The following is a 22,086-nucleotide window of genomic DNA, read 5'->3' as shown; positions in this document are numbered from 1 at the left end:
CCACTATTTGCACTTTTGCTGCAGACAGATTCACTTGTCCAGGCAGGTATGAATGCCCCTGCCAGAACACACTTGTTCGGCAGCTGTACACTTTTCCCTGTCGAATTCAACAGACATACGCTGAATCTATTGAATCCAGCACCAACTTTTACCAGGGAACACGCTACGTCCAAACCACCAGGAAACTTGCGTGGCACAGCAGCATCAATCAGTACAGTAGTTTGTCCGCCAACTCTGTTACGAAGTGTGCCAGCTTCAGTCTTCATTGAATTGGCCGGAATTGTAAGTGTACCCCGAGAATGAAACTTTATGACTCCAATGCGTCCATCAGATCGAACCCTTTTGGAGAGTTCGAGGTCTCTGTAAATCTTGGCACAGGTTGGGTGTACATCCATTTGTCCAGTCGTGTCTACTCTTCGGAAGTCTCCACCAAACACAGCCTGGTAACAATTCCGCAGTACACCAGAATTTGTACCAACAACCAACTGGTGCCTATCTGAATCTCTGCCATCTGGCACCACCAATGCCAGTGTCAGAAAAGACTCGTTTGTGCCAGAGAACCCGACATCAAGCCCAATTTCAACTTGGGTCCACCCAAGATATGGCATTGTGCCACTTCCACCATGCCACAAAACCAAATCACTCATTGGATACAGGGTCCTCCGCAGTTGCTGGAAGAAACTGTTACATATGAGAGTCACTTGTGACCCTGTATCTAACAAGCAATGGGCTATCTTTCCATCAACATAGCCTTTCACGATCAGCTGCTCTCCAATTAAACCAGCAGGAATATCTGTGCCAATTGTACAACTGGAATTGGGCCTTATTCTTTGGGCTTCTGGGCGGCCCCCCTCAGATGCCCTGTCCCGTTTCCCTGATGGATGAACTTGATCAATGCACTGTTAACCTTCTCAACATCAGGCTCATTGGGGCATTTCCCTTTATAATGCCCTTCTAAGCCACACTTGTAACAAAAGTTGGGTCGGCTGTTTGTAGGAGTCTTCCTTTTCTCCCCAACTTCCTTGCTACCTGCAGATTGATGGAATGTTTTGGCCTCCTTTTTAGGAGCATCGACACTACGATGAGACATTTTTACCATCTGCTCAGCCTCCTCACGTCTCACCATTCGGAGGAGTTGAAGGTAGGTGGGGGGTTGTGACACTTTTTCCTTCAACTGCAAGTTAAACAAAAGCATCTCATCATAAAGAATACCCTTGATGAACTGAGAGAGTAGCAAGCCATCTTTCTTTTCTTTCTCCACTCCACCCTTCCTGATCAATCTGCGAAGAATATCCTGAAGACGAGTCAAGTACTCTGACGGTGTCTCCCCTTGCTTCTGATGGGACGAATGAAATAGTACATGCAACTCGGTTGCAGATTCTGTACCTCCAAAAGCCAACTCAAGAGCACCCAAGTAATCTTCAGAAGTTGCAGCTTGTTGGTCTCGTCGAAGATCAGAAATTATGTTCGCCGCTGGAGGGCGAAGAGCTTCCCTAATTCGCTTCCTCTTTTCCTGATCATTCTCCTCCTCATCCAGTTGACCCTTCGCCAGCTCAATCCAGGTGTCAAAGACATCTTCATCTTTGGCTGGTGTTTTGCTTCCAGAGAATGGCCTAAGTTTTCTGCTGCTGTTGAGTGTGCAACGTGCCAACGCCTCCCCCAACTGGTTCGCATTCTTCTTCTCTTGAGTTGTCGGCATCAAGCCTTTCTCGACAAGATCCTGAATCCTCACCCGATTCTTAACTACCACTCCCAACCGGTTAATTTTAAGCGGGACATGTCGGCCACCAAGCTTCAGTGAAACCTCGCCTGAGGAGGGCAGTACGACATCCGATGCCTCTTTTTCAAACTCACAGAGCAGCTGGGTAGCAACATCTCTCTCCCTCCGCGAGACACTCATGATGTGCTGTACGGTTTTAGCGAGCGCGATCAAGATGTCTTCGGTTGTGTCAGTGAGAATGCCATCTGCTTTCAGGAGGAGGGCATGGCTCGGGCGGATATCTTCCTTCTTACACCAATCAGTTATCTCAACCTGCGAAGGAGCTTCGCTTGCCATCGTTCACTCGGTTTTAGAATTTAGAAACTATATGGATGAGATAAGAAGCTAGAAAAATGCTCAAATTTAAAATGGGGAAAAACAAAAAAGAATTTGTAACTGTTGGCTGTCAATACATGTGAACAATCACCTTATTAAATTTACAATTTTACAGGCAGTTGTACAACAAACAAGGTTATTTTTTTTTTTTTCATAAATCCAACCCTAAATAAAATGTGTCCTGGCAGGATCGCCAAATATGTAACCGTTAAGGGAAAGACACAGGAGAATAACGATAAATTAATTTCCAATCAGCTTTTATTGTGTAACAACAATTTCGTTTGGCCAAACAATTCAATCAAAATACAATCAATGTTTAATTAAAAGGATATGGATCCACGATGCTCAAGTAATACACACAAAAATGGGCCCAATGATGCGCACAGTAAATGGCCGGCCGGCAAGAAAGTCAATGCTGGAGCTTTCACAGTTCCAAAATAGTGACGTCCAGTCAACCGACTTGACTGAACCGGTGACTCCAACGAAGTCAGTAAACTGGCCCGGTACTGCAAGGCAGACGAAGTCGTTGGTCTCCTTGAGTAGGCTCACTCCAGTAGTTTTACGGAGCACCTCTGATGACCACTGGCCTACTGTAGTAGATTTCTTTATCAGGTGAAATTCAGATCTGGCAAACGGCAATCAGGTGAGGTTGTCCCTTCAGTTATCTCAAAGAGAGACTAAGAAGTTCTCACTTGTATCTGAGAACCTGAGAACTGAGAGCCAACAGTATGCTGAGCAGAAATAACGGATTCTTGAGGCACACAATAGGTTGATGATTCGCTCAAAAAGCGACTTTACAGCAAGATGATTCTGGATAAATTTGTCAAACAAAACTTTTATCGACAAACAAACTTCGTGAACAATGGCAAGACAACAGGCGCGTTTTTAGCGAACGCTTGAGGGCGCTATTTCATTTCTCGCGACTCCCGGAAAGCAAGTGGCTACATAAGTACCCTTCTCTTATCCCCCTTTTCACTTTGAAAAAGCCTGATCCATAATGCAGTCACTTCCTGTCAAAGCTTTACCTTTGTCTTGAGGATGACACCAGGACAACTTTCTCTCTGATTTTTTCCCCTTTTAACACAGATGCCTACACAGCGCTTTCACTGGTGGAAGGACTCGACGAATCGGTATGGAATCCTCAAAAATGTATTTTTGTTTACTAGAGGTGTGTATTGCAACCTGGTACCCGAGTACCCGACAGTTGGTGTCAGGAACCGGTTCCAGATTATGGGATCGGGGACCCGTAACCAACCTAACAAATTACTAAGAAAGTCTATAGACAATGAAAAAAAAACTTTGAATGCCATTTGTCGGGAATTTTCAAAATGAAAATCAGGCTACACGGAAAACCAAAACAGATGTCAAGTGTATGTACATTTTAAGGCCCGACAGATGACGCTCGCGAAAGTTGCAGTTTACATCTTAAAGCTGTAAAGCCCTTCAGACAACATCCGGGATTCAAATTTTGGGGTGGAGTTTCTTTTACAGATACCTGGGTACCAGTGTTTGTATTCAATTGGTTACCTGGTTGCGATTTATTTTTTCCTACCACATGCTCGCTACTATATATAGAATCATGCATGAGGGCCCTATACATTCAATAGTATAATGTTAAGCTACCACATCTATCAAGTCACTTCTGTAGTGTCATGGATACTACATTGGATTACAAATCCGATGGTGTGAGTTTGATTCCCATTGGATGCTTTTTTTAGATTCTTTTTTTTTTATTATTTTTTTTCCTCTTGAAAAGGTATGTTAGCTATTTGGAGCATTTTTCTTTTACCAAAATGTGGTTTGGAGGATTTTTTTTTGGCCAATTGGATGTCATAAAACATTTTCGGCAGAATTCGCAGGAGTTGAAATGTGTTCAACTTTTGCGAATTCGTGGCTCAAAAATATGACATGACGTTACAAATTCTCATTCGCGTCTGCTTTCGTAATCAAAATGAACTGGCTTTACACAACAAGTATTAACACAATGATTTGTTGCTTTCTGTTAAAGATGGACATGTCACCGTCCATGAGCGGGTCGTCGCAAGAGTGGCTGTGTCCGCTTGGCATGGCCTGCGGTATTAGACCGGGAGCCATGGGGGATCAGCCTGGCTGGAGAGTTAACCAATTTTCATGTATGTAGCGATGGTCCATGTACATACCCATGTAAGGAAATGGACGTCTGCCGGGCACACTCTGGTGGGTGTGGTCAGGGGCCATGAGAAAGGGACCCTAAAATTGAGCTAGATCAGCTCGTGAGTTAACCTAATGAAACCAATCAGAAAATGTTCGGCATAGTTCCAGATATCATGAATGGCACCACCAGTGGTGGGTGTACCCGCCAGACTTATATAACCGACACCCCAAAATTGAGCTTCATCAGCTCGTGAGTTAACCCGATGAAACCTGCTGGAAAAATGTTTAGCATAGTCCCATGTATCATGAATGGCCACTGCCATACATGTTCTGTGGTGGGGTGTGCCCGCCAGACGCTCCTGTATGACCCCACCTTCAAAATTGAGCTTCATCAACTCGTGATTTAACCAGATAAAACCTACTGGAAAATTTCAAAAGTGAATAACTTTTGTATTGCTAAAGAAAACGAAATGGGATGAAACTTTAAAATAGCATGGGGAACGTAAATTTAAACATGCTCAGCAACAAATTTTGTTCGTCCGAGAGAAACATCATCGCCATTTGGTTTTCGGTAGTGTCTGTTAAATAAACAATTTGATGACCAATGTTTGCAAAAACAATGTCTTTGTTTTGTTTTTCCCAACGCACCATCAACGTACCTTGTGACAAAAAGTCACGGTTGTGGACCCACAAGGAGAAACAACAAAGCTTTGATGGTGCCATGTTCGTCTAGCTTGGCAATAAACAATGAACTGAATTGTCTTTCAAAGATGTTTTATTTGTAGTAGTATTTCTGGTGATGAAACCAAGGATTCCTCAAAAGCGCCATAGGCACTGTAGCTCGCAAGCCTGAAGAAACCTGTTGAGAGAAGACAATGAAAAGAAATTACAGTTTTAAAGGTGGGAGGAAAAAACCCTGCAGAATATTCTGGGGGAAACCAACGGAATCAGGTAGGGACAGAAAACTCAATCCACATTGCCCCAGGCGAGAATCGAACCCGGGTCACAGCGGTGGAAGGCGAGGAAAGTACCGCAACGCCAATTTGATTCCCCAATTATTATAATTTTAAATTCAATTATATTTTGAAGTTGTGGAAAGGAAGATGTCTGGACGATTCCGACGCGGGACAGACGTACCATTGAATGGTGAGTATTAACTTGATCGACGACAGACCCTTTGCACAGAACGCAATCGCTGAGGACAGGTCATTGTTCCTCAATGACGGCAAGAATGGAAATATTTTCCTTTCATTGACACTGAATTGAAACATCAAAGCCTATTACATGTAAGCTTGAGCTAGTGTCTGCTCTGGTTCTGAAAGGCTGTTGCAGTCTTGACGGAAAATCCATAACATGCATCGCAAATAGGGCTCGTTCAATGACGGCCTTCTCTGTAGGAGAACTGCAACTGCGTATTTTACGCAATCAAGCACGCATTGCGCATTGTTAAAAATGTCCCAAACACATGCGCTTGTTGCTGGAAATGTGCTTGAAATACGACGCGGCCGATGCGCGTTATGAACGTTAACGTTCAAAATCCCGATGCACGTGGATGGTCTGTAGGAAATGACGTCATTTGAACGAGACCAATAATGCTTTTATTGCGTGCAATATATTTCAAATGTAGAGAGATCAGGAGCTACTTTTGTGTTCTTTGTATTTATTCTGGATATACTTTCTCCATTCGACACTAAGGGCGGCTAGACTCACCATTAGGATATTGTCACACAAACATGTGGTTCTTGTCGAAGGGAATGGTGTTTGACTAGTATTTTCAGATTCAATAGTTCAAGCTATTTTAATGTTGCACTCAATGATATTTGGCTATGTTGGTTTGAGGAACTTGTGAAGTTAAAAAATACTGCAAGTAAAACTTGCGCGATCCCCCGGCATCCTGGCAGTTTGTATTTATGTGCAGGCAGATAGTAAGGACAATTGTTCAGTGTACCTAACCGAAAAGGAATGTGTCATAAGTAGGAACAGGGATTAGCAAAGGAATGGGTTGGCAGCTGTGCTAGTTCACAACTGTGAAGCTACGAAGGGGCCGTTTACGTACGAAATTCTCTTTAGACTGTGCCCCTGGTATGTCAGGCTGCCGTTGGCGCTCCTCGTTTTCTACATTTCATTAAGCCCAGAGGGCTCGATATGTGATTAGGATTATGCGAGTTTGTCAATTGATGTCCGTGGCTGCCATGGATATGTTATCGTGAGTTGCACTTGTTCATTTAACATTATTTTGGTCGGATTTCATTTCACTAAATGCATGACTCTGAGGGTCTACTTCAACACACCACTCCTCACGAGCAGATTTTTGCGTAACAATTAAATTACGTCAGTCTCTATTGTATCACATTCCCGGGTCCGTATTCGGACAATACATGAACAAGCTTGAACAATGGCACTTGTAATGTTCTCTAATTCGGTGAAGCTTGCCTGGCTTTTAATGCTACTGACTATAGCACTCGATGAACACTTTGATCATGGCTGCCCTATTCTGCTCACAAACTCAACAGCATCCACAGACAGATACTCAAAATGTGTCACATATCTTGGACCAAGGGTCTTATTCTACAACTCTTCAGCTTCATTCTATCTTCGTCTAACCAAACCACGGACGAACTGGAAGAATGCACCGTGTCCACAGGAGTTCGTTATCGGAATCGTTATCAAGGAATACACTGTTGAGTTTGAATTGCACCAAGCTACGCCTTTCACTTACAGACTGGTTAGTGATTAAATCGCTCAATCTTCACTACCAAAATATCGACACATCGGGGAGTAAAATCCCGGTCATCTGTTCGTCATGCCAAACAACAATGTTCTCTGATAACGTCCACCATTAGCACAATAGAAACTGTTGTCAGTAAGTTTCGTTCTCACAGGACAGTCTCTAGAGATGGTCCTGATTTCACCAACCTTCGGGAGATACCATTGTCGCCACCAACTACAGAAGCCTCTCTTCTACACTCTTTGGAAAGTAGAGGTGAGGTTGCTCGACAAAATAAGACTAACCTTGAACATATTCCTACAGTGAATTTAAATGCTCGTTAATACCATCGTCGATGCAGAAACAGGAACCATCTCGTAAGTGTCGAGTATTCCAATTTGTCATCAAGTGGAGAATCACTAAAATTTTGTACTGTCAATGTCCAATCAATAAGAAACAAAACTGGTGTCTTTGTCGACTTTGTTTGTGAAAGTAAGGCCGACATTGTTGCTGTGACTGAGACTTGGTTAACGGATAACGATGCTGTGGCTTAAGTCAAAGCTTCACCTCTTGGCTTCAACTTCGGTGACCATATACTCGTCTCACTCGAGAAGGAGGCACTGCCTTGCTTTGTAGAGACAGTATCAGCTTGAAAAATGCAGATGCAGGTGAAAAACAATCGTTTGAATATTCCCAATGGAACATTTCATATAAATCAATTAGACTCTCCATTGTCGTTCTGTACAGGCCTTCGTATTCATCCACCCATCCAGTAACTATAAACACATTTCTCAGAAAGTTTTCTGAGTATGTTGAATCCATCTTAATTCAGTCAGCAACTGGACGATTAGTGCATTTGTACAGCTCTACATTATCATCGGTGCTGGACAAACATGCGCCTCTCTGCACAAAAACAGTGACTTCGAAGCCACGTGTTCCATGGTACAACAACTCAATCAGAGACTCAAAACGACAAAGGAGACGGGCTGAGAGAAGATGGCGAGCATCCAGATCAGAGACTGATCTCAGAGACTTTTAAATCAAGAGAAATCGTACTTCTTATCTCGTGAATGAAGCCCAATCTGACTATTACAGCGTTATGATAAATGCTAACTCTAGTGATCGTAGTAAATTATTCAGGGTGGCCAAATCTATGTCCGGGCAAGGCAAAGAAATTCCCTTTCCACCCCATGAGGACAGGTTTAGTCTTGCCATGTCATTTGGGGTTTTTTTTTTGTAGAAAAGGTGAACAATATTAGAGTTCAACTACATGACACGAACGTTTCCCAAGAAAGTTCTTATTAGTCCAGCCATGGTAATGAATACTGAGCATATTGATCTGCCATCTTTCTCTAAATTCAGGGAACTTGCATCTGATGATGTTAAAAAGATAATGGATAAAGTGTCTACAATGTCTACAAAATCATGCCCATTGGATCCGATGCCAACCGTCTTGCTAAAGCAATGCGTCAACACACTTTTACCGGTCATCAAAAAGTTGCTTAACTTGTCACTGCAAACTGGCACTTTCCCTATGCATTGGAAAGAGGCCCTTTATTTACCAATTTTAAAGAAATTTAATCATGAACTCATAAAAAAATACAGGCCGGTTAGTAATCTTTGTTATGTGTCAAAAATTGTTAAGGGCTGTTGTTGATGTGTTCGAATCCATTGTACTCAATCTTTCAGTCAGCTTATAGAAACCATCATAGTACTAAGACTGCTTTGCTAGCTGTTAAAAATAATATTCTTTTAAACATGAGCAATCAACGAGTTACTGAATTAGTTCTTCTTGATCTCAGTGCAGCGTTTGACACGATCGACCATGGCATACTTTTACATCGATTACGTTCTAGTCTGGGTGTGTTGGGTGAAGCACTGAATTGGTTTCAATCATACTTGCCTAATAGATCATATAGGACCTCTCTTAATGGAATTAAAGTGGAACAAATTCAGTTGAAATGGGGGGGGGTTCCACAAGGATCATGTTTTGGTCCACTCCTCTTCACCATCTAAACCAGCAAGTTATTTCAGGTCATCAAACCATATTTACCGGATGTTCACACATTTGCAGATGATAGCCAATTGTATCTGTCTTTCAAACCAGACAAGAATGCAAATCAAACCAATGCTATAAGGGCTCTGCAAGATTGTGTGAAAGCTGTAAGAACTTGGTTGCTCACCGATAAGCTCATGATCAATGATAGCAAGACAGAATTTATTTTGATTGGTACTAAACAACAACTTTGTAAAGTAAATGGCAATCACATAACTGTTGGCAATAGTGAAATTAAACATGTGAATAAGGTCAAGAACTTGGATGTCTGGTTTGATAACAACCCAAAAATGGACACCCACGTAGCAAAAACATGTAGTGCTTGTTTTTATCAATTGTATAATATCCGTACCATCAGGAAACATCTTTCTCGGGAAGATACGCACACATTGGTTCATACTCTTGTCATTAGTCGCATTGATTATTGCAGTGGTTTGTTATATGGAATTGATCAATCCCAACTTGAACAACTTCAACGTGTTCAGAACACTGCAGCAAGATTAACTTGTAACCAGCCCAAATACTGTCACATTACTCCATTTTTGTATCAACTGCACTGGTTACCAGTAATCTATCGAATTCAATTCAAAATTCTGTTGTTGGTTTTCAAATCACTGCATAAACTGTGCCCTAACTATTTTGTTGACATTTTCCGTTCACGTAAACTCACCCGGTACTCTCTCAGGTCTTCAGATCAACTTTACTTACAGATACATACAACAACAAAAAACAAAGTTGGTGAGAGATCTTTTACTATTGCTGGTCCCCGACTCTGGAATTAACTCCAAATTGACATCAGGCAGCAACACAATATTATTAGCTTCAAGTCGAAACTGAAGATTTTCTTATTTCGAACGGCTTTTAACATGTAAATTGACTCTGTTGGATTTTAAATAAGTGGTCAGTTGGCCAATAGCATCAAATTTGACATTTTAAAATTTCTGTTTATCTTATTGAATGGGGATTCCTCTTTTCGAAGTTAACAGTTTATGGGGTTTTAAATGAGTAACTTGTATTTTATCTGTAGTATTCACGTACCAGTTTATCTTAATGATTTGACTTAATTGTTGTAGGTTTTCTTGTATTTGTATTGAATTTTTTAATTAACTTAAAGTCTTATTGTTCTTACTGTAAGGCGCATTTGATCAATTTTATTTGGAAAATGCGCGGTAGAAATTTTTATATTATTATTAAACAATAACTTTCACGACACTACATCAACACATTGATATAAATCATCCATAGACCATCCTGTAGGAGCTCGGTAGCCGCGGTGTCTCTAGGGACCAGTGAGATGGCATAGTGTATTTACAATGCCAATACCACATATCAAGTTTGATTGAGATTGATGACTGAACTTACAGCCAACTTTTCCAAAAATGGAACACACACACACACGGACACACACAGGAATACGCGATCGCAATAACCCTATCTGGCTTCAAAGCCCCGGGGATAAAAAATAAACAAACCGGACTTTTCCACAGCAGAAGGAATAAGCGGAATTCTGTGTCTTTTTTTTCAGCGATGCGCTCACTTCGGGGACCCGTTACAGGTAGCCAATCCAGTGAAGGTGGACAATCCAACGTGTACATGGCGACTCCTAAACGAGAGCCGGGCAGCGGGCAGAAGATCCCATAATGATGACGTCGTCTACTCCCCTAACACCGTAGGCGAGGTACGTGGTACTAGGGTCCTCCCAGGCTCGGGAGTACACACAGTCAATGAAGATCTGTACTTAGAAATGATAGGGTGATAGGGCAGCTTGGTATTACGTTAGCCGGTGACAAAATCGTTTCAGTAGCACGTGCTTTTCATCGGTTGCTACGTGTTTCGTTCAGCACTCCAGACTCACTAAGAACTGTTAAGTTTTGTGAAAATTGGTCCGGGAACAAGAAAAAGAGATTTCAGAAGTTGCTGAATGTCTGCGCAACCTATAACGTAATAGTTGTTGACATCCATGTGCCTTTTGTGTTCAGTATCTTTGTAATTGTTCACTACCGTTGATGATACTCTAAACAAAAAAATCCTGTTGACTTATTAATGACCACTGTTGAAGATAGTTTTTCCAAGAAATCTGTTGAAATTGATCACCACCGTTGATGATACTATTTTCAAAAATGAAATTAATATTTTCAAAATGAAAATCCACTTTTCACCATTCGCATGGAGACTTGATTTATTGCCTACATTGTCATATTACATCAATTTTACGAATCGTCGAAGACCTACGTATATAGATCTGTGTGCGAACAAAAACTGCGAACAATCAGTCTTAGTTCAGCTTTTGATCCGTTTCAGATGTGAATTTGATGGCCATAGCATCGGTATGGTTTCCCCTGTCAATAACGCCGGCGTAGGTATGTATAACGTCTTTCTATAACCCACACATTTTAATTGTCTTTCTACTGAACCGTATAACGTATGTGCTTTCACATTGTATGTTACGCAGTACATACCTATACAGCCATAATTGTTGAATGTTATTAGTGTGACAGTGTGCTTGTATCTCAGTATACCCGATAATGCTCATTTACTATTTCAGTGGAGTATTTTCATGGCAATAAATTCGGTTTTTATTTGGTATAGTTGGATATAATTATATAAACTTAAAAATAAAAAATGAATATATTGGGTGTGTTTCAAGGCTTGGTTTTTACTTCATGTAATCTATGAACTCTGTTTAAAAGGACTACTAACACTTTATGCCGCTTTTCGGTCGTAAGGCCGTCATACTTGGCGTAAAAGCGAACACGAAATTGACTTTGTGAAGTTATGACGTGTTTTTGCACTACAAATTTGCAAATGTGGACACTTTTAAACTCTTAGGAATTTCATAGCGAATGTTTCGGGACATCAAATGTCCCGCCCGTTTGCATTCGTGCAGAGTACAAACCTTTAGGGCCGGTGTCATTTGAAATTTGGACTCCTGTGAAATCTCGTTGCTTTTACCTATATGAACTGTAACCCTCACACGTGACTTAACAACTGGTGTTCTATTTCTGTCCACTGACTGAGGCATGGGCAATACAACCAATGAGTCTGTATTTCATAAGAGTTCATATTTCACACCACACCAGTTCATACTTCACACGAATTTCAGTGCGAAGCAAATTCGTCAGAGTAACAGCAAATGTCATAATGAAACTTTATTTGTTCACGTCCTGAAATTTGTTTCTCCTTCGTGTGAACTGGACATTTACACCAGGCACCTGCATAAGGACGCAGCAGGTCCGTTCACAAAAATATTGTGCATTCTGCGTTTCATTTGCGTGTGAAAGGGCTTGCGCTTAGGTTAGGGCCCTGTCACACTTCTGCGTATCCTAATTCCTTATGAGTTGCGCATTGACATTTTTTTCATACGCAGTCGTACGCACAATACGCACCTCATATGCATCTCTATCGTTTTGTGTAAGTTTTATGTACGCAGGCATACGCATGGTACGGCCCAATACGCTGGATAGTTTTGGGCATGCACAAAACTACGCTGCGTACGCTGTTACGCAGGTCAAAAGTTATAAATACGCAGCGCATCGGTTCCGCATCGGTCGAGCATGGTACGAGTACGCTATGTGTTCGTGGGGGATAAGCGGTTCATACGCAGTAATACGCTGACCTCCCGGCACGCACCCCGTCAGCATGATGAGCCGCCTATATTGGACGTATACATAGCGTACTTGCAGCGCAGATACAACGCACGCTGAACGAACTCATAGCGAATGCCGACGTATTGCGTCAGGCATGCGGTCGGCATAAGTCGGGTGCGTCCGGAATACGCTCAGCAAGCGCACTGCATACTGACCTATTCGCAGCCCGAAAAAAAATGTTGTGCACTGCATACGCAACTCATACGAATCTCATACGCCATGGATGCGCTGAATTCGTTACTTGTAGGCCTACGCTAGATGTGCGTCGCACATAAGTCAAAGTATTCAAAAAAATTCGACGTTTTGAGCGTACGGCTGCGTATTGAAACATAATGATAAGGAACTCATAAGGAATTAGGATACGCGAAAGTGTGACAGAGGCTTTACATGGTGATTTCCACACATTCAAGAGTCTAAAAGGGTAAATTGTAAAGACTTGTTTGTGTCGTATAACCAGACTTGCCTAACTTGCCACCTTACAGTAATTGCATAGTGAGCTTTTAATAGGCTACATCGACAAAAACTGTTTTATCATTTTCTTCTGGGCAGCTGATAGCATTATGATGCCTTTTATACAGCCAGTCGTGAAAAGGTGAACACGAACCACTTCAAATGGCTTGAAAAGACCTATTGTTTTCAAAGGTCTGTTTTGATGGTGAAAAACATACATCCACAGTAAAACTTTTGAAAGCGCTCCAAATTTGTTAAGCTGGTGTAACTGTCCACACTGGTATGCGGATCTTTTAAGATAAAAAGAGTGGGTAATCCAGCACGTTTACCATCACTGGCTCAGTGGTGCGTCGGGTTTGACTTGCCGTTGAACGGGCACCAACTGCTGCACACAGTCAGGCACATTTTGGCTAGGGTCGTGTCAAAGCTCCATGGCCAGAGAAACCGAAAACATTTTTTTGCAGGTGGGGTATAGGAACAGAGAGTATGGTGGTGGGGGGAGGAGATTCTGACTGCTAGTCATTACAAAGAGGAATGGAGGTTAGCTCACCGTGTCCAATAAAATTTGTTTCTACTTTTAGTTTAAAATTCAAAGTTTTGGCCTTAAAATTGCCTTAAATTGCCGGCTTAACTTCTTGTTAAAAATCTGAAATGTTTATTTCCCAAAGCTTGTAGAATATTGAAATATTATGGTATTAAAAAAGCTTGTTTAACGCATTTAATTTTTCATGAGTTTTTAAATATAAGTTTTACTTTTTGAAGTTGGTTCTACTTTTGTATACTTAAAAATGCATGCAAGACATATCGTCACCGACACCACGAACTGACACCCTCTGCATCACATGTGTACAAAAAAATTAAAAATTCAAATTTTCTTTTTTTGCACATATTAGCAGTTTGTATAATGAAGTTTAACATGACGAGGTTAAAATTGCTGAAATCACCTAAAATAAGCGAATTTTACTAATGAATTTTCAAGAAATTTGTCAATTCTGGTATTTTTGGTTACCACGAAGTGACACTGCGCAGGGTGTCAGTTCGTGAAAACCAAAACTTACGTGTTTTCGGAGAGTGCGCGCATGCAATAGCGTTAGTGAGTGTCAGTTCGTGAAAACCAAAATTGACGCGTTTTGGGAGAGTGCGCGCACGCATGCGCAGTGTGTGCGCGCACTCTCCCAAAATGCGTCAATTTTGGTTTTCACGAACTGACACTCACTAACGCTATTGCATGCGCGCACTCTCCGAAAACACGTAAATTTTGGTTTTCACGAACTGACACCCATCTTAATCATTCAATTGCTAATTAACTAAGCAGAATTTTACAATATAACGTTTATAATTGAGTAGTGAAAGCATTTTTACGTGGAGTGATACTAAAACCTCTAAGATAAATGGAATATTTTACTGAGTAAATTCGTGTCAAACCTTTAAAAGCGTTTTTCTCCGATTTGTATTTCTGCAACGCTGACCACCGGGTGTCAGTTCGTGGTGTCGGTGACGATATGATGTACGTGTAGCTTGTAAAATGTATGTTTTATTGTGTATGATGGTAATCATTGGAGTCATCATAGAGACATTGGAGACATTCCCATAGACTTGATCACAAGCAAAAACCATCTCATAAATCCATTTGAAAATGCTCCTCAAACTTTTTAATTTTACTATTCTCGATCTGAGGAATCGTTTAAAGCAAATTGCAAAATAAAAAGTGGATCTAAAAATGGTCGTTCAAACATTAGGGAGACACTCAAATGTATCTTTGTCCAATGACTTCCTATTGTCAAATAATTTACTACAAAGTTCTCTTTAATGTATTGTTTAATGTTTTTATCTAAATTAGAAGACAACTGAATTTTCTGAGGAATCCCACCATGTTTTTGGTTAAATTTTCGGCAAACTGCAGTTTTGCCTTTTACGGAGTGGTAGTTTGTAGAACAAAATTGTCTTCTTGTTACTTGTAGTTAAGTTTTGGTCGCTACGAGAGTTTCACTTTGATGAAAAACTTAATTTGGTGAATTGCTTTGGTTAAAGGCATATAGGATCATTTACTTTTCATGCATTTTCTTTGTTTCCAATACACCACTCAAAATACAAAGAACAATGTTCAAATCCTAATCTGTTGAAGTTTCAGCAAGGTCCATGTTGCACTTTTCGAGAAAACTTGAAAATCCGTGCACTACATGTGGACAAAACACAAGTTCGTCAACAGCACTCATTATTTCCAAATATCAGTCAACTGACCGATCGTTGGAAATCACCTACATTTCTTGGTTTCTTCTAAATGACAGCAAGTCAGACGGAAAAGCTTTACAGGGTGTTTAGCACCAGTACAACCAGTTATTTAAGTAAGCTTTTTTGATGACAATTCGGTAGTTTACTTTTGAGGATAAATGCAACTGATCCTATCTGCTTTTAAGGGATAACACACAATATTTGTTCTCATTATTCATGCACGGTATATATATTTGCTGCTGTTAAATACTTGTTCATAGTTTTGCAACAATGACTCGTACAAGGTTGGTAAAAAGATGAACTCACTTAAGGTTGCATTCCCCGTGCTATTTTTGAGTTTTACTCCGAATTGTTATCTTTTGTTTTGCAATTTCTATTTTCCTAGCTTTAAAAGTTGTTCACTTTTTGAATGGGACATCAAATCTAACAAATTCCACCAGCTTACATTTAGTTATTGAATTGTTTCAAATTGTTTGCAGCCCGAAAATAATTTGGGTCACGCAGGCTGAAGTGCCCTTTTTAAGAGGGTTGCAGATGCCAACATTTAGTAAAAGATGGTTTTTTTTAACAAAAATAAACATTATTAAGATTTTACTATTAGGAGAACAAAACAAACATGCATTTTTATTATTAAAGTGCAAGGGATGCAATTTTAAGTGAAATGGTTAACGTCTATGTATTACAGGAAAACAAATACATTGTATGCAGAAATGAACGAGCGTCCCATGGAGGACAGGTTTTACTCATCGATTCAGTGACAATGAAAGTACAAGGGTGTCTTTCTCATGTACATCACAGTGGACCAAAGACTTGTCCACATGCATGCTCTAATGCATGGGGTCTATATCAATTGGGATTTTACAAATCCACTTTCATTGATATAATAGCGTATTAGAATAATGCTGCGTAGAGTAATTGATAAACATGTACTTGGAGATAACAGACAGAGCATGCATGTCAGTGCAAACAGCTTTAATAAATACTGCAATTAGAAAAAGTTCTCATGAGTCTTATTATGTTTGTGCTTGTCTACACGTATGTACACATGCGCAACAAATTCGCGTGGCTTAGAACATGTGTTTTTGTAAAACAAATCTGAAGTGATTTTATTGCGCGACACAAAACGCCACATACTATTTTCACTGGCAACTGTGAGCTAATTTCAAAAAAATGGGTGACGTGTGCGTATGGTTGGAAACATGCGTGTCTGTGACATGTCCGTGTAAGAAAGTCGTTGCCACGAAATCGCGTATGTGTATAATCCAATTACAAACTGCCATCATACAAATATGGTTACACTAAACAAACAGAAACTGGGTAAAGGATTCCGTTCGTATACAAAACACACTGATGCAGTCACGTATTGCTTGGTGGACGGTGTATTTCATAAAGAACTTGTGACTAGTGAAGACAAGTTATACATTAATGTGACTTATATTATGTACAAAATAATGGAATTCTTAAGCCTCTTTTAAGTTTAATACTTGGTTCTGATTTGCATTGCCCCGAGACATAATGACGTCATGCTCTAACATGTGCACTTACATATGAGCTAGTGCGGACGAGAGCCACATGCTCACATAAGAAAGGAACATGTAAACAAAGCGTGATATGTCATAATGTCTCAACCCTACTTCAATACAAATTATGGACCATAAACCACACTGATTTACTGTCAGAATAGCTGTATTAATGACGTCACACTTTGTTAACTTGTGCGTTTTCCTATGGGGATACGAAACCGTCGTTCCTACCAAGCTCCGTAAGAACGCACAAAGCATGACGTCATCCTAGTCAAATCACAATCTATTTAAATGAACTTTGCCAAGGGCATTCCTTTTTTTCATTGTTTATCCCAAGTTTCTGAATGAATTGACTTTTGATGGAATTTAGTATAACTGTGCTTTCAAATGACATCAGAGTATACAGTACATGAAGGAGTTTATATCAGACAAAATCCACTTGTTAGGATTATGGTCAATGTAGCCCAAGCGTATGAAAATTGGAATGGAGGGGCCCAATTTTGCAAAAAAATTGGAATAAAGTAGTTCATCGTTTAAACAGTACATACAAATTGAATATTTGTCGGAAAAATCAATTTTTTAAGAGCACGGGGAATGATCTTTAACATCGGCCGACGTTGCAGCACACATATTTGGTCATTATACATCACGTTTGATCTTTACGACAAGGCAGGAATGTTTTGAAAAAGTGAACGTTATTTTATAGCACAGTATAGTAATGGTATAAGAAAATGTAAATGCAAAGATTTATAGAAAAATCCCCCATTCTAATTTATTGCATAGTGATGGTACCCTCTGTGAAGAGAGGGCGCTCTTCGAAAGGTTTGAAAAAAAGACACAAAAAGCCTTTGATTTATTATCCAAGGGAAGGAAAGCATGATACTAAAAAACATAGGTAACTCAAAATAAAAGAAATAGAAAAAATATCTAGGCCTATATTTTACACTTTTTGCGAATTCAATACTGATACTTGGAATATAATGTGTAGCGGCAGCACTAACTCAATGTTGAGGTGCAGTCTTTTAGGTGTTCGTAGTGCTACTACTAGGGGTTTCGGAGGGGGTCACAGGTAACATCTAGGTCAAAGGTCGGTGACTATTAGGAGTAAGCAAGGGTCTCTACAGAAGCCGTTGATTATTACAACAAAGTTCTTTCTCGCATTTGTTCCATGAAAATGATTCGCAAGTCTTCCATGAAATGATTCGCAGTGGCTTGTGAAATAATCCGCAGTGGCTTCGTGAAAACTGTGAATATATATAAACCAAGTAAATGTCCTTAAGTTCACAGAGTATTACATGAATTATAAAAGCATTGTACATAAATCATCACTTAATCGAAATTCCCAAATTCAATGGATAAACATATACAAAATTAAACTCAATTTTGAGCTACAGAATGTCAAAACTAATCGCAGAATTATCTATAAAATGAAATAATGTTTAATTCGAATTCGTACTTTTAATACTTTAGATACTGTTTAAATTTTGTAATGCGCATTTGAACATTTTACGGCATATGCGCATAATAAATGCAATTTTATTATTATTATTGTAGTGAGACGTCTTTTACGAGGCACCGTACAATTGGCACACAGCCCAGAAAATGTATACAAACGCGCACTCAGTGCCTTGAACGCGCGAATATCAGCCCTTTTTTGCCTGCACACCGAAGTGTGAGTATCGTGTGCATAGATTTGTGATTGGAAACCAACATTTTAGTTTCAAATGAGCGAAATTTGTGTTATCTTTACATTCTAATGTCATAATGCAAGTTCTCTGCTACCGCTGGGATAGGTGTTAGTTTATTTCATGTTGACAAAAGGAGTGATTTTGGGGTGAATTAGTTTTCGTAATCTCAACGTTTTTTATCACCGTGTGTCACATGTTGATTTATTGCAATACGACTGTTTCATGTCAGGTGCAATTTGGAGGCCTAGTTCACTACACAGCCGTACACTGGCCTGGCGTTCGGGGAACCTGGTTAAAATATTAGAACCAAGAATATTAGGAACCTGGAAATCTTAGGAACCGGGGCAACTTTAGAAATACAATCTTTGTGATTATAATTTATCATTAGCAACGTTATTACAATGTATAGAGCTGGAAGTTGATTCTAAGTTATATGATTTCTGTAACACTTGTTTTGTGAGTTAGATTTAGATTCAGATCCAGAACTATCGTAATTGATTTTGTAAACAAGTTATCTGTAACAAGTTCATTATACCAAACATAATTTGACGACTCCTGGTGTTTTGATTTTGTCTTTTTGTCTTGGGTTGTTCTTGGCGTCCTTAAATCAAATCATTTGAGCGGACCTCTTTAATTGCGTACCGCTACATTATTAATTATTGATTATTATTTTATTGACAAACAGTTTTAAATTTAAAGGTATCTTTAAGCCAAAAAGCCAACCAATAGCGTCCCCCCGCGATAAACGCGAGTTCTCTTTCTATTTGTTGGTCGCTAGGCTCATAAAAATCTTCAAGTTTGGGTTCATGGTGCAGTCCTACGGGTTGTTCGGTAGATTCTTCACTCACTTCGGTATAGTAACGCAACGCTCGGTCTACGTCGGATTTTGTCTTTGTACTGGTCTTTCAGTTGGTTGTAATGAAAATCGTACATCAACGTCTTAGATAGATCCAAAATACTCACTCCATAATAGATCGGTTTGTTTAAAATTACATCGTCGTTTTGTAGCTCGGTTTCGGGATATTTTTTTCGTATTTAGCTCGATCGCCTTTGTTATTGTGTGGAGTAGGTAACCGTCTATTCGATTTCTGACGTTTTCCATCGTCTTACAAACACGCTGTTGTTCATCAGTTTAAAAAAAAAACTTTCTCAAAATCAGAGGTCGCTTTTGTTCTGAGTTGCGTGTTTTTATCGATGTTAGATGCCATCCAAGGCATTTGCTTAAATTGTAGCGCTCGGTGCACCCTTTTAAGTTTCAAACCGAGTTTGAGATACAAGTGCAACGTGACGTAGTGCAAAACGTATTTTTGTTTAGTATACAGCGTACACGTTAATTTGTGAACGTCGCTACTAGGTTCGGTATCCAATAACTCGTTTTGACAATCAGACATCCACTCTTTGGGGATGACGATATTTTCTGGCGCTAGAGGGTAATCGGTGTGCAGATCGTAAAGATCGGCTGGGTATTCTAAGTCTACTTGAAAACAGTAACCGGTGTTTGACGTTTTCCTGAGGGATAATATTTTTTTCCGCGGTAAACTGTGTCGTGGTGTACCATTTAAAATCTTTGTACGGTAGGTATTGACTCATAGCCCAACCGTATAGATTGTTAGCGTCAAGGTAGGTGATGTAACTCGACGGCTCGTTTGGATTATGGTCGGGTAGGTACTTGTTATTTGCTTTGTGGTATCTCATACCGCCCACGCTCGACTTCCCACCGCGTTTCGCTTTCTCAAAAATAAATGTTTGTCGACATCGGTCAACAACTCAAGTTTAACTCCCGAGTATTTTAACAAGGCGTCCCTCGACAATCCTGGTGCTGTGTAGTAAGTTACCTGGATCTAACGCGTAGTTTGCAATACACGTTTGCCTTAAGTTTTCAAATACGCAAGCGAGTAATAGTGTGTCCACAGTGACGTACACATCGTGATATTTCCCCAGTTTTTGACATTAAACTCGTTCCACGTCAGTTTAGCTCTGTCGTAGTCCTCTCGTGATATATTTTCGTCTTTTAGGCTGCTGTAAAATTGTTCGATGGGGTAGGCTGGTCTCTTGAAATCTGTCGAACGAGTCCATGTATTCGTACGGATAAACTCCTGTTTGTAACAACGAGTCGATGTTTTGACGATTAAAATATTCTCTGGGTAGTTTAAACGACTCTATCCATTTTTGTTTTCGTACTGATTTTTTTTCAATTGTTTTTCTTCTGTTTTTGGTTCTTCGGGTTACTGGCACTGACAGTGCTTGAGAAATTGGGATAAATTGGTTTTTTTTTTGCAAATCTAACACGTGTTTGTTTTATCATGATGTTCATTAGCTTGCTCGTAAAATTGTGTGGTTTTTTTTTAAAATAAATTAATATCGCGTTGTAATTTTAACAACTTCTTTATCAATCTAGTTGAAGCGTCTTTGCCTCTATAAGTCTTTTGATAGACATTTTTACCGTCGCATTCAACTACTACCAACGAATAACGCTAGCTTTGTGAATGTTAATCTTTTGCGTGTTTTCCTTCTCGTGCGTTTTTTTTTTCTAATATCGATTCAAAATCGGCTTAAAATACAAATGGTGCTTTTTGTTTTAACCTGTGGTTTTTAAATTCTAATATTGGCGCATCGTTTTCATCGACTACCCACTCTTACGTATTTTCGCTTAGCGGTAGGAAATACAATCTTAGACGGATGTGTATCTATACCGTTACAATCGGTCTTGTGTCTATCTAATTTTACTTGCGTTCTATAATGACACAGGCCCCTTGACAAAAATATATTTTTTTTACAATCTCGAAAAATTATTTATCCAGCAGTAGTGATGCTTGTCTCCCTCAGAAAACAAACAGATCGATCTGTTGTGATTCCACTTTGTAGTTTTTAGACACGAATAATGGATATATTTCCCCCTCATAACCGTATACGTTTATCGTAAAATTATTTTGTCTTTCTATCTTTGGCTCCTAGTCGATCGGTGTTTGAAAGTCTACGTCTTTAAATGTGAGTCCGTCGTCTTTGGTGTAAATACAATGTCTGTTTTCGCGAAGTCTATATTTAGGATCGTTTTTTATTTTATTTTTAACTTGTACAACCCAAGAGCACCTCTCATACACCATCTCAAACACTCGTCGTCTTTGTTTTTAATGTTTATCATCGCCTGTTTCCTTTTGAGATGCGGGAGTACGTAGGTCTATGTAAGAACTACTCCTCACGGGATTAAACCTGTTGATGTTAAAGTAGTGTGAGTTTAAGTAGAGATCTCCAAGACGGCGACTGATATCAGATAGTAAGAGCCTGGTCTGGTGCCGAGACTAAAATATTGAGAGAGATATTGGGGGATTTGGTCTGGTGCCGGCCGAGTCCTTATAAAGTCTAGAACCCCCATTTACTATAACAACTCAGAGTACAGAGAGATATTGGGGGTTTTGGCGCCGTACCCTCTCCCCTTCCCTACTAGCCCCCCCCCCCCCCCTCCATAAACAAAAAAATGCAGTAGCAAAATGTAAGAATGTGACATGCGAAAAGTTTCCCCCACAAAAATAGTCGTGAGAAGGGTGCATTTGTACA

The 22,086-nt window shown here is 39.9% G+C and overlaps 1 protein-coding gene across 1 annotated transcript; it reads right to left on the bottom strand.

The window, feature by feature from the left end:
* Positions 1-823: 823 nt before the first annotated feature.
* Positions 824-2,056, bottom strand: LOC119735893 (paraneoplastic antigen Ma2-like). The gene has a single exon (XM_038209838.1). It carries the CDS (start codon positions 2,054-2,056, stop codon positions 824-826), a length of 1,233 nt encoding a protein of 410 aa, XP_038065766.1.
* Positions 2,057-22,086: the final 20,030 nt, after the last annotated feature.

The sequence above is a fragment of the Patiria miniata genome, unplaced genomic scaffold, assembly GCF_015706575.1.
Source record: "Patiria miniata isolate m_02_andy unplaced genomic scaffold, ASM1570657v1 HiC_scaffold_29, whole genome shotgun sequence".
Lineage (NCBI taxonomy): Eukaryota > Metazoa > Echinodermata > Asteroidea > Valvatida > Asterinidae > Patiria > Patiria miniata.
Note: the sequence above shows the minus strand (reverse complement) of the source record. Positions and strands in the feature narration are given on the sequence as shown.